Raw genomic sequence first — 12,561 nt, 5'->3', positions numbered from 1 at the left:
GTGTCACATGCTTGAGTTAAATTCACTCTTTGCCAACCTCTTATGTCATTTGTGCAGTGTGATGCACCCAGGTGCAACTCGTTAACCAAGCTAGCTAGCATTAGCTGATAACTTAGCACTCCACCCTCATCCAAATATATTTGTCTCAAGAGACAAACATCACCGTGGCCAAGTTCATATAATATGTGTGTACAGTGGAGGAGGAGCTTAATGCAGTGAACACAATATGGACAGATGGATGGTGTCGGACAGGTGTGCTTTAGGTGGTTCACCTTGTCTGTGGATCCATCCCTTAAGGTGAGCACCAGTCCATTAAGACGTTGGATTTCACCATCTTTGATCTTTATGACCCTCATGAGCTCCATCTCATGTTGCCGTAGTAACGTCTCCCGGGTGAGTGAAAGCTCCTTCTGCTTCTCCTCGTGGAGTTTGGTCCTCAGCTCAGTCACAGCAACCGCCGCCCGGTGATGCTCTGCCTTCAGCTCCTGACTTTTCTCCCTCTCCAGTCGGCTCACCTACAGTACTCAGTATTACCATTACATTACTCTGAGTACTGTGAAATTTTTGCAGTAATCTTTGTGGTACTCTGAGTTTTTTCTTGATGCATACTCAATCATCCAGGTAAGAAAATCCCAAAGTTTGATTCTGTTCATCTGGATGTTTTGAGTGGGCGAGACGTTTCATCATCATCCAGGTGACGTCTTCAGTCTCAGCTGACTGCAGGTTTACATCCTTATAAACAGGACATTTGTATAATGACTGAAACCAGCCCACTGAATAAACAATGGGCTGTGAGGTTAGTTTCCCCCCACAGAGTAACAGAGTGTGCGCTGTTAAGTGCCAGGATTTATACATCGGGGAAACCAAACAACCTCTGGCTAAGAGGACGGCACAACACAGAAGAGCCACCTCATCAGGCCAGGACTCTGCAGTCTATTCACACCTACAGGCCAGTGGACACTCTTTCAATGATGAGGATGTAACATCCTGGACAGGGAGGAACGCTGGTTTGAGGGCGGAGTCAGGGGAAAGACCATCTCTGAATGGAGGAGGGGGCCTAAGGGTCCATCTGTCACCATGGGGGCGATTGTGGCTCAAGAGTTGGGAGTTCGCCTTGTAATTGGAAGGTTACCGGTTCGAGCCCCGGCTCGGACAGTCTCGGTCGTTGTGTCCTTGGGCAAGACGCTTCACCCGTTGCCTACTGGTGGTGGTCAGAGGGCCCGGTGGCGCCAGTATCCGGCAGCCTCGCCTCTGTCAGTGCGCCCCAGGGTGGCTGTGGCTACAATGTAGCTGCCATCACCTGTGTGTGAATGGATGTGTAAAGCGCTTTGAGGTCCTTAGGGACTAGTAAAGCGCTATATAAATACAGGCCATTTACCATTTTACAACGCTGTGATTGCAGCCATTCTCCAACTCTCTGTGAAAGGTACTCATGGACACTGATCAGTGGTCATGTCACTTTGCATACTAATGATCATAAACTGAACTCACAGCCCATTGTTCATTCAGTGGGCTACTTTCAGTTATTGTGCAATGAACTGTCTATAAGTTTGGGGAAACCTGCAGTCAGCAGAGACTGAAGACGTCACTTGATGATGAAACATTTCTCCCACTGAAAACGTCCAAATAAACAGGATCAACTTTTTGGGATACTCTGGGTTTTGTAGTCCTTACCTTGTTCTTTTCCTGTTGTAGTTCGATCTGGATCTCTGTCAGTTTTGCTCTGAGCTCCTCATTGGCTGCTTGAAGAGTTGCCATGGTGTCCAGTCGCTCCCCCTTACCCCGCCCTCCTGCTCCTCGCTTTGACATCACCACCTGCAGGCTCCGCCCCCCACTCAAGTGTTTGTCAATCTGAGGTTTGACTACATCTGCACCTGTGCTCGCACACACAACCAAGAACACACAGTCAGTATAAGTAGAAGCACGTCACACTACTACACTACTGGTGACCATGCTGAGATCTCTCCAGGCAGCTCTCTGGGTAGTTATTTTGAAACACTGCATTAACTCCTAGTTGCCAGCAGTGATGATCCCAACCCAAACTACTGAAGAATATCCCAAAAAATGGACCACACGTCTGCCAAGAGAATGTCTGAGAATGTCCACAACATGAGGGCAGTCATTAATCTGCTGCGGCATGGTTTAGATTGCACACAGCTTCACGTCCACACTGACAGGGATTCTCTTCTGAGGCGTTCTAACGTTTGGTGGCCATGGGCTGCAGTTACACCAAGAGTGTAGAGCAATCAATCAAACACAAAAACCTCATCCAGCGCAGGAAACCAAAACCAGAATCATGGTTGATAAATCTGATGAAAACCTCTGTAAGTGTCTGACGTCATTCCAAAATAAAGAAGCTTTTCCCTGGAAGTTAAACTTCTAGCGAGCAGGTTCCAGATCTTCACCGGCAAAGGAGAACTAGACTTCAGTGTGGTAGCGCAGCTGCATACTGCTGTACCAAGCAGTACACAGAGGTAGGAGCACTCTGCAACTGTGGCTGCACAGCTACACACCTTCTTACTCACCTGGCACTGATCACATGTTCGATGTCTGACAGGTGACTTCTCTGACAGAACAAATACATGACTGTTTCCATGGCAACAGCAGCAGCACATAGCAGTTGTCATCAACATATTAACACACACACACACACCTAAGGGTCTAACTGATAAATCACTCACCGTCCAATTGAAAGCCCTGGACACTGCATTGCTTTGCGTGTGTGTGTGTGTGTGTGTGTGTGTCAGTAGATTAGCCTTCTCTCCACAGCATGCTAACAGCAGCTAGTTCACACAAAGTGTGTGTGCTGCCAGCTTCAGCCTGCCTTTACCTGTCTGCCTGTGTGTGTGTGTGTGTCTGTCTGTCTCTCTGCCTGTGTGTCTGTCTGTCTCTCTGCGTGTGTTAGCAGTTAGCTCCTGCCAGAGTGTGTTTGTGTGTCTGAGCTGTTAGCATCTCTGCAGCCTCTGCTGGTGTCACCTCCTCCTCTTCCTCCTCCCAGCATCCCTCACTCTGGAAGCTGAGTCCTCTGAGTTATGTCTCCCTCTGCTGGTCACTCACCTCCACCACACCTCACTGCTTCTTGCTGCTCCTCATCTCCACATGGCTGATGAAAGGCTGGCTTTTGTCTTCATGATAAAAAATGATCATGAAACAGGAACAACGTGAAAACTGTGATTTGACACACACAGGTGATGAGCAAACTGGACACAGGTTTGCAGAATAAAGATCAGAACAGGAAGTGGCAGAAAATGAATAAAGACGACAGCTGGTTCATAAAGATGACTTGTTCATATTTACTATTGAAGTGTTAATTACTGAAAAATATGATAGGAGTGGGCTCTAACCATAGCTAACCATAGCTCGACTGGCCATCAGGCAATCACCCTGATGGTGATTTTTCCTTTTTATGGGCCGATAGTTTTTTTTTTGTCGTTGGGAACGGTATAAACAATGAAAAGTGGTGGACTGCCCAGATGCTGGCAGATGTGTAAAAATAACTCAGTTTCTTGGTGGTGCACAGCAAAATCTCCAGTGTTAATCTAACACTGGAGATTTTGCTGTGTGGCTATAGCAGAGCTTCCACGAGACAGCAGGTGGATGAGGGAACAATCCCAGATAGAAAATATCCATTGAAACAATGTTAAATCAATATCAGGCAATTCTATTGAATCAATCTGATATTGATGTAACGTCACGTTTGCACCCTCTGTTAATGTTGAAACATCAGAATTTGATATTGAATCAATGTTGAACGCTGACATTGTTTTAACGTCAAACTGTCAAACACTGTTAATGTTGAAACAATGTTAGAGTCTGATACTGAATCACTGAACTCTGATGTTGATTTTCTATCACTTTGCACCCTTAGTTACTATTGAAACAATAAAATCATGATTAAAACTCAGTACTTAAAAAACTGTACTTAATAGGCATTTCTATCAATACTAAACTGCTGCAAATTACCAGCAATACTTAAACCTGCAAAAAAGACAATTGTGTATGATCCACAAACAGGAAACCCATTATATGCAAAAAAAAAAGACATCTCTGTATCAATAACAAAGTAATTTATTATATTTTTTAAAAAGTTGTGTTACATGTATTGGTTACAAGTCACTTTTTTTTTTTAAAGTTTACTCGGGGTTCGGGCTGAATATCGACCATTCTGCACCACCCATCTGATCTGGAGCGTAGTGGAGACATTTCTGCTCTGCTTGGGCGAAGGCAAACTCAGAAACAGCGTTTACCCCCACGTGCTGAGTCGGGCCATCTAGGCCACAAACAAACAGAAAGAAGGAAAAAAGGCCAAATTAGAGCTTAAATATGAATAACCTCTTGTCAGTTGTCTTCAGCAGGGAGAAAGCATCTAAACTACTAGGCTGATTAAGATGAAAGTCACAAGGCAGAAATCAGTAAACTGCTGCCTGACTTTGATTCCCAAAGAGCCCATTAGCTGAAAAGCTCAAAGCCCAATTTTCTAGAGGCAAAAAACTATTTGCAGTGAAATGCATTTCTATTCCTGCTTGTTAGATCTTCCAATGACAGCCTGCTGTTGTATATTCAAGCAGAACATACAGGACAAGGCCATTTTTAAGCAGTCTAAGGAGCTTGGAAGGAAAAGCGTCTGGACTTCTTTAAGTTGCTTGACGACATTTTTAAGCAGTTTAACTGAATTTGACAATTTCTAAAGTTCAGGGTTACAAAAGTCACATAACCTTTAAGAACTGACCATTGCTTCATTTGCCTCCAGTCATTGCAGAGTTGTTCATCTCATCCATGTTGTGCAAAGGCTAATCCAGAGGCAATACCCCAGCATCAACAGGTTCAGTGCTGCAGGATTAACGGGGGCTCTGAACTCCTCGCCAGGGTCCCTGACTTCTCTGATCAGCTCTGTCACCATGATTATAAGCTTTTGGAAGGCTGCATCTGTTGAAAAGAACAATAACACAACAAATACTGGCTTGTGATAAACTGGATAAGCATTGTGATGACAAAAAAATTACTATCCATAATTTTTCACATTTTGCATTTAGGTTTGAGTAGTTCAATCTGTTAAAACTGTTTACAATTTAGCCTTTTAACATACATGAAATCCTATGCAAAATGTCAAAGTACAACATTTTAGAACTTGCCTCAGAAATCTAAACAAGCAAAATATGATGACATTCAGCAGCATAAATTAGTGTTTTGAAGTTAAGATTACAATGAAATTGTGATGCAGCTCGTTGTTTCAAAGCATACCGTCGTTAGAGAAGGAACTGAACGCAGACTATTTGCTGGGGAGGTCGCATAGCTGCCCGGGGCATCATGTTGGGGGCAGACTGCAGAGCGGCCGAGGCTGTTTAGAAAAATGTTTAAAAAATTAACACACAACTCGTCTACAAAGGTTCCTGTTCTCACACACACACACACACACACACATATATATATACACACACTAAACATTACATTATTACCTGGCACTTTCCTGAGGAAGCTTTATTTTGGAGGTTGCTCATCATCAGAGTCTGTAACTGTATAAGGGATTTGGTCTAAAAAACAAAACAGTATTGCACTGCATTGTGTTTTTTTTTTTGCTTATTTTGCCCTAAGTTGTTCGTTTTTAAAATGGTTAAAACTAACAATTGTAAGACATGAGTATCTTACTTGTTTATGGATGGATGGTACTTGTACTAAAAAGAAGCACAATGTTAATAAAAAGAGGAAAAACATGATATTCAAGATAAGCTCCAGGTAGGAAACATTCATTATTAAAGTCACGGAAACGTAAAGCCAGGTGGGCATGTCACGTGATCATTCGGTCTCAGGCGACTCTTTCACGTGTTTATAAATGGAAGCGGGTGCGGTCAAAGCTTCAAATGTAACACACTCGTGCACATTTGTAGAGACAACTTTACATTTCTGGATCATATTGCACACATTTGTAAGTCTCGTCTGAATGCTGGACACTCGGAGACCTGTGTCTCTCAGTGGGAGACCAGAGATCACATTAACATGTGTATCCCTGTATTGACAAACATGCCATATTGGCCCAGTTTATTTTTCTTATCACTGTTGTGAGGAGACCATAAATAGCATTTGCATTTTCTGTTGTACGGTTCATTTGCTGTTATGTTCATGTTAAAGTGTCTATTTTTTGTTTCCAAATAGCTGAGAACTATTCGCTGATAGCTGCCAACATCTGCGAACAAATGTAATTCCAAGTTGTTCTTTGTAGTGTGTAACTGTTAATAGAGTGTTATTAAATTCATATGGCACATTGACTTCTGAGGAAATTTTAGATGCACTCGTCATCAGAAAGGTTGCCGACCCCTGCACTAGAGAGATTAATAGAAGAGAAAGAATGAATCTGTTCAAGCTGCTTAACTTCACCCCAAATTGAAAACCCCTAGGTTTCCAAGTGCTGGGTTTGAGTCCTGCCTTACCTGCCACACAGCTGAACCTTGGCGAAACCAGAACTCTCAGTGAGCCAGGCCAGGGGGGAGCTTGAAGCATTTGGTTGGCAAAAAAGGGCGATCAGCATGTAAGTATTAACACTGTAATGCCTGTTTATATTTGATTTCATCTGGTGCCTGTAGAATGGTAGATCAGGGCTGCGATTCCCATTTTTGAAAAGGTGGGCCGGAGGGTGTGGTTCAATTACTGGGGCATGGCTCTGCTCAGTCTCCTGGGAAAAGTTTATTCCAGACTGCAGGGAAAGAAGATCCAGCCAACTGCTGAAAACTGGATGTGGTAGTAGAAATGCAGGTTCTGACCTGGCTGTGGAACAGTGGTCCAGATGAGCTTGCAAAGAAAAGCGTCTGGACTTGTTGCTTGAAGACGTTTCACCTCTCATCCGAGAAGCTTCTTCAGTTCTAAGGTCAAATGGTGGAGAGTCCCAGATATAAACCTAGTGGGAGTTTCCCCCCACAGAGGGACAAAAGGACCCCTGATGATCCTCTAATCGCCTGAGCCAAGGTGTGAAACTGGGTGTGGGTCCCAATCAGCCAGAGTTTCGGCTGATTTCATTGTGAAACCTGGCCCCACCTTATCATGCGAATTCCTGAGGTCAGATGGCCCAGGATGTGAGTGGGCGTTAAGGCGCCTGGGGAGGATTTCAAAACTGGATTATAGATGGCAGAGAGTTGGTGTCGTAAACCCCGCCTCTGTTCAAAGATGGTACACCTATGTAGCCGGTGTATCAGAGAAACTCAGGAGTTTTCTCCAAGCATGACATCCCAGTGTATTTCAGACCCAGCAACACGCTCAGACAGAAACTGGTTCACCCGAAAGACAAAACGCCAAAACACAAACTTAACAACGTGGTGTATGCTGTACAGTGCAGCGAGGAATGCTCAGACCTCTACATTGGAGAGACCAAACAGCCACTTCACAAGCGCATGGCACAACACAGAAGAGCCACCTCCACAGGACAAGACTCAGCAGTCCATCTGCATCTTAAGGATAAAGGACACTCTTTCGAGGATGCCAATGTTCACATTTTGGACAGAGAGGACAGATGGTTTGAAAGAGGAGTGAAAGAAGCATCTATGTCCACTGTGAGCGACCATCTTTGAACAGAGGCGGGGTTTACGACACCAACTCTCTGCCATCTATAATCCAGTTTTGAGATCCTTCCCAGACGCCTTAACGCCCACTCACATCCTGGGCCATCTGACCTCAGGAATTCGCATGATAAGGTGGGGCCAGGTTTCACAATGAACACACCCGAAACTCTGGCTGATTGGGACCCACACCCAGTTTCCCACCTTGGCTCAGGCGATTAGAGGATCATCAGGGGGTCCTTTTGTCCCTCTGTGGGGGGAAACTCCCACTAGGTTTATATCTGGGACTCTCCACCATTTGACCTTAGAACTGAAGAAGCTTCTCGGATGAGAGGTGAAACGTCTTCAAGCAACTTAAAGAAGTCCAGACGCTTTTCTTTGCAAGCTCCTTTGACTACGATGACCTGGATGACTGAGAACCTACACAGACATAGTGGTCCAGATCTTCACCCTTCCAGGGTGGATGGAAGGATGATGAGACTTCGCCCATTCAGCCTACATTTGATTTGTAGACTTGGAGAGTGTGTATTGACTGGGCTGAGGTTGGAACCTCCAAGACTGATACCATGATTATTGGCTGGAAAACAGTCAAAAGCTTCCTATGGGTTGGGGTAGAGAGGTTGGCTCAAGTGAAGGAGAAGCCTTAAACCTTTTGGAGTTGGACCAGCACATTGGTGCAGAGTAATGAAGGCATTGTACCGGACTGCAGTGATGAAGACAGAGGTGAGCCAGAAGGCAAAGCTGTCATGGCTACTGGATGGACTCAAGCGCAGACAGAGTTCTTTGCACACAAACAAAGACGGTTTATTTACAATATGGAACACCTCAGTGCTATACATGTACAGTGAGTGAGGGGGGGGGGGGGGGGAGAAAGAAAACAAAACCTGTAGCCAGCAGTGTTGGTCAAGTTACTTGAAAAAAGTAATCAGTAACTAATTACCGATTACTTCCCCCAAAAAGTAATCCCCTTACTTTACTGATTACTCATTTTCAAAAGTAATTAGTTACTTAGTTACTTTTTAAAAACACGATTTACAACCTGAGTAGCTGATAAAGCGATAGATCTTTCAGCCCAATTCTACTTTTTCTGCATAATCCATCATACAAAATGTAATCAAATGGAAAAGTCTCTTTTTAAAACTTGTTTTATTAGTTTTAATCTTTTAACTTTATGCATCAAGCAAATATTAAATTATATGCAACATTCACTGACTGGAAGAAATTAGTTTAACATTTAAACCTATTTTCTGCACATTCCAGCACATAAAATAAAATATTTTGTGTGTTTACACTCAGTCTTTCAAATAGATGCAAGTAAAACACAGCAGAAAATAAATAAAGTCAAAGACTCAGCGGTCCTGTTGCTCTATTTTCACCTGTAAAGCAGGAGTGGGGTAGGCGGAGGTTTACCCTGGTGCAGGTGTGCCGCGGTCAGTGGAAGAATCCGTGAGTTTCTCTGTGAGTTTCCCATTACGTCGTAGCTACTCGGTGCTTGTTGGAAGTTTAGGGGTTTTTTCGCTGTAAAAAGAAGTTTTCTTCCCACGCACAGCGGACACTAATGTTTTTGTCTCTTTTTATGGAATCAAACTCAAAGTAAGGTCAGTACTTCCACGCTTTAAACGCTGCACGCTCATACTCTCTCTGCACTCGATATGTGATCCATTGTTGATCTGCACACAGCTGTTGTCACGAACGTCGCACTCGCTTACGTCACTGTCGTGAGACATTCTCGCAAAAAGTCACGGTTTTAGTAACGCAGTAACGCAGCGTTCCTACGGGAAAGTAACAGTAATCTAATTACCGTTTGCAATAGTAATCCCTTACTTTACTCGTTACCTGAAAAAGTAATCAGATTACAGTAATCGTTACAAGTAACACGTTACTGCCCATCTCTGGTAGCCAGTGTGAGCCAGCCAGAGAGACCATGGCAAAAGCTTCCAGTTTATCAGTTAATCTACATCATAACCCTTACCTGTGGTCATCAAATCTGGGTAATTACCAAGAGAGCACGGTTGTGAATAAAAGCAGCTAAATTGAGCTTATTCTGCAGGGTGGCTGGGATCAGCCTTAGAGTAGAGCCACTACTTCTGCAAGGTAGGTGGATGTAGTAGCAAGTTAGGTGCCTCCAGAGCACCTCCATGTGGATGTGTTCCAGGAAAAAACCCCGGGGTAGACGAGAACCCACCAGAGAGATTCCATCTCTCATCTGACCTGTGAGAGCCCCAGTATCCCTCAGGAGAGCTGGGATGTGTTGGGGAGAAGCACGGTATTCCAGCTACCACCATGACCTAATTTCATTTAAGCCAAAGATAATGGATGGATTATTAAAATCATTAAAGTTGCTGCACTTAATTATAGATTTGTGGGACCGCTGTAAATACCTTTTTCCTCTAATGGTTAAAATTTTATTTGTAGAAAAATTCATATAGTCATTACTAGTTCAGGTTATTGCAGTGTGTGGCTCAACAGGGGGCATGGGGCTGTTTCTTTTTTATGAAGATCAATGACAGCTAGTATTCAATTCAATTCAATTCAATTCAATTCAATTTCTTTATTGTCCCACAAGGGGAAATTAGTTTACCCTGGTAGTATGCTGTCCTAGGTTAGTGAGGGCTTATTCTTCTTATCTTAATGACCTTGTAGTACCATATCACCCTATTAGAGCACTTGGCTCTCGCTCTGCAGGCCTACTTGTTGTTCCTAGAGTATTTAAAAGTAGAATGGGAGGCAGAGCCTTCAGTTTTCAGGCCCCTCTTCTGTGGAACCAGCTTCCAGTTTGGATTCAGGAGACAGACACTATCTCTACTTTCAAGATTAGGCTTCAAACTTTCCTTTTTGCTAAAGCATATAGTTAGGGCTGGACCAGGTGACCCTGAATCCTCCCTTAGTTATGCTGCAATAGACGTAGGCTGCCGGGGATTCCCATGATGCACTAGGTGTTTCTTCTTCACTCACTATGTGTTAACAGACCTCTCTGCATCGAATCATATCTGTTATTAACCTCTGTCTCTCTTCCACAGCATGTCTTTATCCTGTCTTCCTTCTCTCACCCCAACCAATCACAGCAGATGGCCCCGCCCCTCCCTGAGCCTGGTTCTGCTGGAGGTTTCTTCCTGTTAAAAGGGAGTTTTTCCTTCCCGCTGCTCATAGGGGGTCATATGATTGTTGGGTTTTCTCTGTATGCTTTATATTGTAGGGTCTGCCTTACAATATAAAGCACCTTGAGGTGACTGTTGTTGTGATTTGGCGCTATATAAATAAAATTGAACTGAAATAAGTCCCACCCCCTTTTCCTCTAAATTCTTGTTATGGTCAGTACTAAATAGGCAGAAACCACCTGCTGACAAAGACAAATATCTGAAATCTCAGGGGGGATTTCTTTTATTACCTCTGGGGTTTAAGGGCTCTGAAGGGTTAATAAAAATATCAATGTTTGATATAATTGGATTTTTACCAGAAAAACAAAAAGTTGAATAAATGAGCTGTTTTAATGTTCTGCTGCTGCCACATCAAAAAAGCAACAGGTGTCAGTGCTGCACCAAAGTTCAGCAGCGATGTGGCCTTAAATCTGTGGAAGACTTTTTTATCGGGTTTTTCTGGTGATTCTTTACATTCAGGCGTTATGTCCTTTATTAAAGGTAATATAGATGATGCCTCAAAATAACTAGGACTTTGGTTTAATGCAGTAATAGTGTAGTAAGAGTGGGCATTAACCAGGAGTTATCTAATTTAGGAGCTACACTATCTTTAAAATAGCTCAGCACATAGACAATGTCACCTGTCTCACCTGGACACAACAAGCGGAAAGTACACCTTTGCGGTCAAACTGGTTTGACAGGTGTGAGGTGGAGGAGAAGGAAAAGAAAGGCCAGCTGGACTCAGGTCAGCGACTGTATATCAGCCCGCAGCGTCTCAGACTCAGACCTGTTCTTTGTGTCAGTACTGAGGCTGGCATGGGTGGAGTCGCCACTCAGAAATCATGTTTGTGATGACCATGTTCTCACCTCCAGGGCTTCAGCTGTGCCACAGCCGTGAGATGTGATGATAGTTGGGCCACATCATGTGTGAACAAGGCAGGACAAAAATGTCAAGGCTGGGCTTTGTTTCCTGATTTCTTTGACCTGCTCAATACTACATCTGGGTGACCACATGTGGATGTTCTCACATACACATACACTGCCGCACTGTGTGTGTGTCTACCAGCCCATAATTGTTTCCTCTGCCATGATCTCAGGCTGCCATAGTAACAGACAAAGAGCAGCTGGATGATAGTGATTACTTAGAGAAGGAGACAGCTGTCTCGACCCGCTGGTGTATTTTTGCCATCCATTTTCTTTACAGCTTAACCAATTTAGGGTACGTTTAGCTGTCACAGGAAGAGAGGTGGGGTCACCTCCACAGGTGATCTGAGGGTTAGCACAAAGAGAGGAACAATCATTTACATCTATGGCCAATATGGAAACACAAATTAATCTATCAGGCATGTGTCTAGACTGTGGAGGAAAGCTGAAGAACCAAGGGAGAACATAGACAGGAACTCCTCCACATCTCTGTGGAGGTTCTTATTCATGGTAGTCTAAGGAGCTTGAAAAGAAGATGACTGGACTTCAAGTTTTTGAAACATGACATCCCAGTGCACTTCCAACCCAGCAACACTGTGAAACAAAAACTGGTTCATCCCGAGCACAAACTCTCAAAGAACTCTCTAGCACCTAGCCACTGGTACAGATATATGGAAGAAACCTGGAACAAAATTAAAACCCAAGAAGAAGACACCTTCATGGTTCACATCAGCTCAGTGGATAGAAACATAAAGTTCACCAGGAAGACACAAAGATAACAGTTTGCTGTTTTTGGACTGTAGTGTGCACACTGGGGAGAATGGAAATGTTAACAGCAAAGTTTACCTGAAGCCCACACACACGGACCAGTACCTCCTCTTTGACTCCCACCACCCGGGCAATTGTAGCTTTCACCTTGTAATTGGAAGGTTGCCGGTTCGAGCCCCAGCTTGGAA

The 12,561-nt window shown here is 43.8% G+C and overlaps 2 protein-coding genes across 11 annotated transcripts in view; one reads left to right on the top strand and one right to left on the bottom strand.

Annotated features, from left to right (window-relative positions):
- jakmip3 (Janus kinase and microtubule interacting protein 3) overlaps window positions 1-2,990 on the bottom strand; it is a 41,723-nt gene extending 38,733 nt beyond the window's left edge. For all 10 annotated transcript variants that reach the window (XR_014278520.1, XR_014278521.1, XM_082544644.1 and 7 more), the window contains exons 1-3: window positions 2,682-2,990; window positions 1,675-1,874; window positions 273-515 (exon numbers count right to left, since the gene is read on the bottom strand). Coding sequence is in view for 8 of the 10 variants with exons in the window: in XM_082544644.1 (XP_082400770.1) it covers window positions 273-515; window positions 1,675-1,809 (378 nt within the window). In the remaining 2 variants the exon portion in view is untranslated. The remainder of the gene's footprint in view (window positions 1-272; window positions 516-1,674; window positions 1,875-2,681) is intronic.
- Window positions 1-12,561, top strand: part of ebf3a (EBF transcription factor 3a) — a 281,532-nt gene that overhangs the window by 65,719 nt on the left and 203,252 nt on the right. The gene's annotated exons all lie outside the window — the stretch shown is intronic.

Source organism: Aulonocara stuartgranti (genome assembly GCF_965226115.1).
Source record: "Aulonocara stuartgranti genome assembly, chromosome: 8".
NCBI classification, from domain to species: Eukaryota; Metazoa; Chordata; class Actinopteri; order Cichliformes; family Cichlidae; genus Aulonocara; species Aulonocara stuartgranti.
This window is presented reverse-complemented; position numbering and strand designations above follow the sequence as displayed.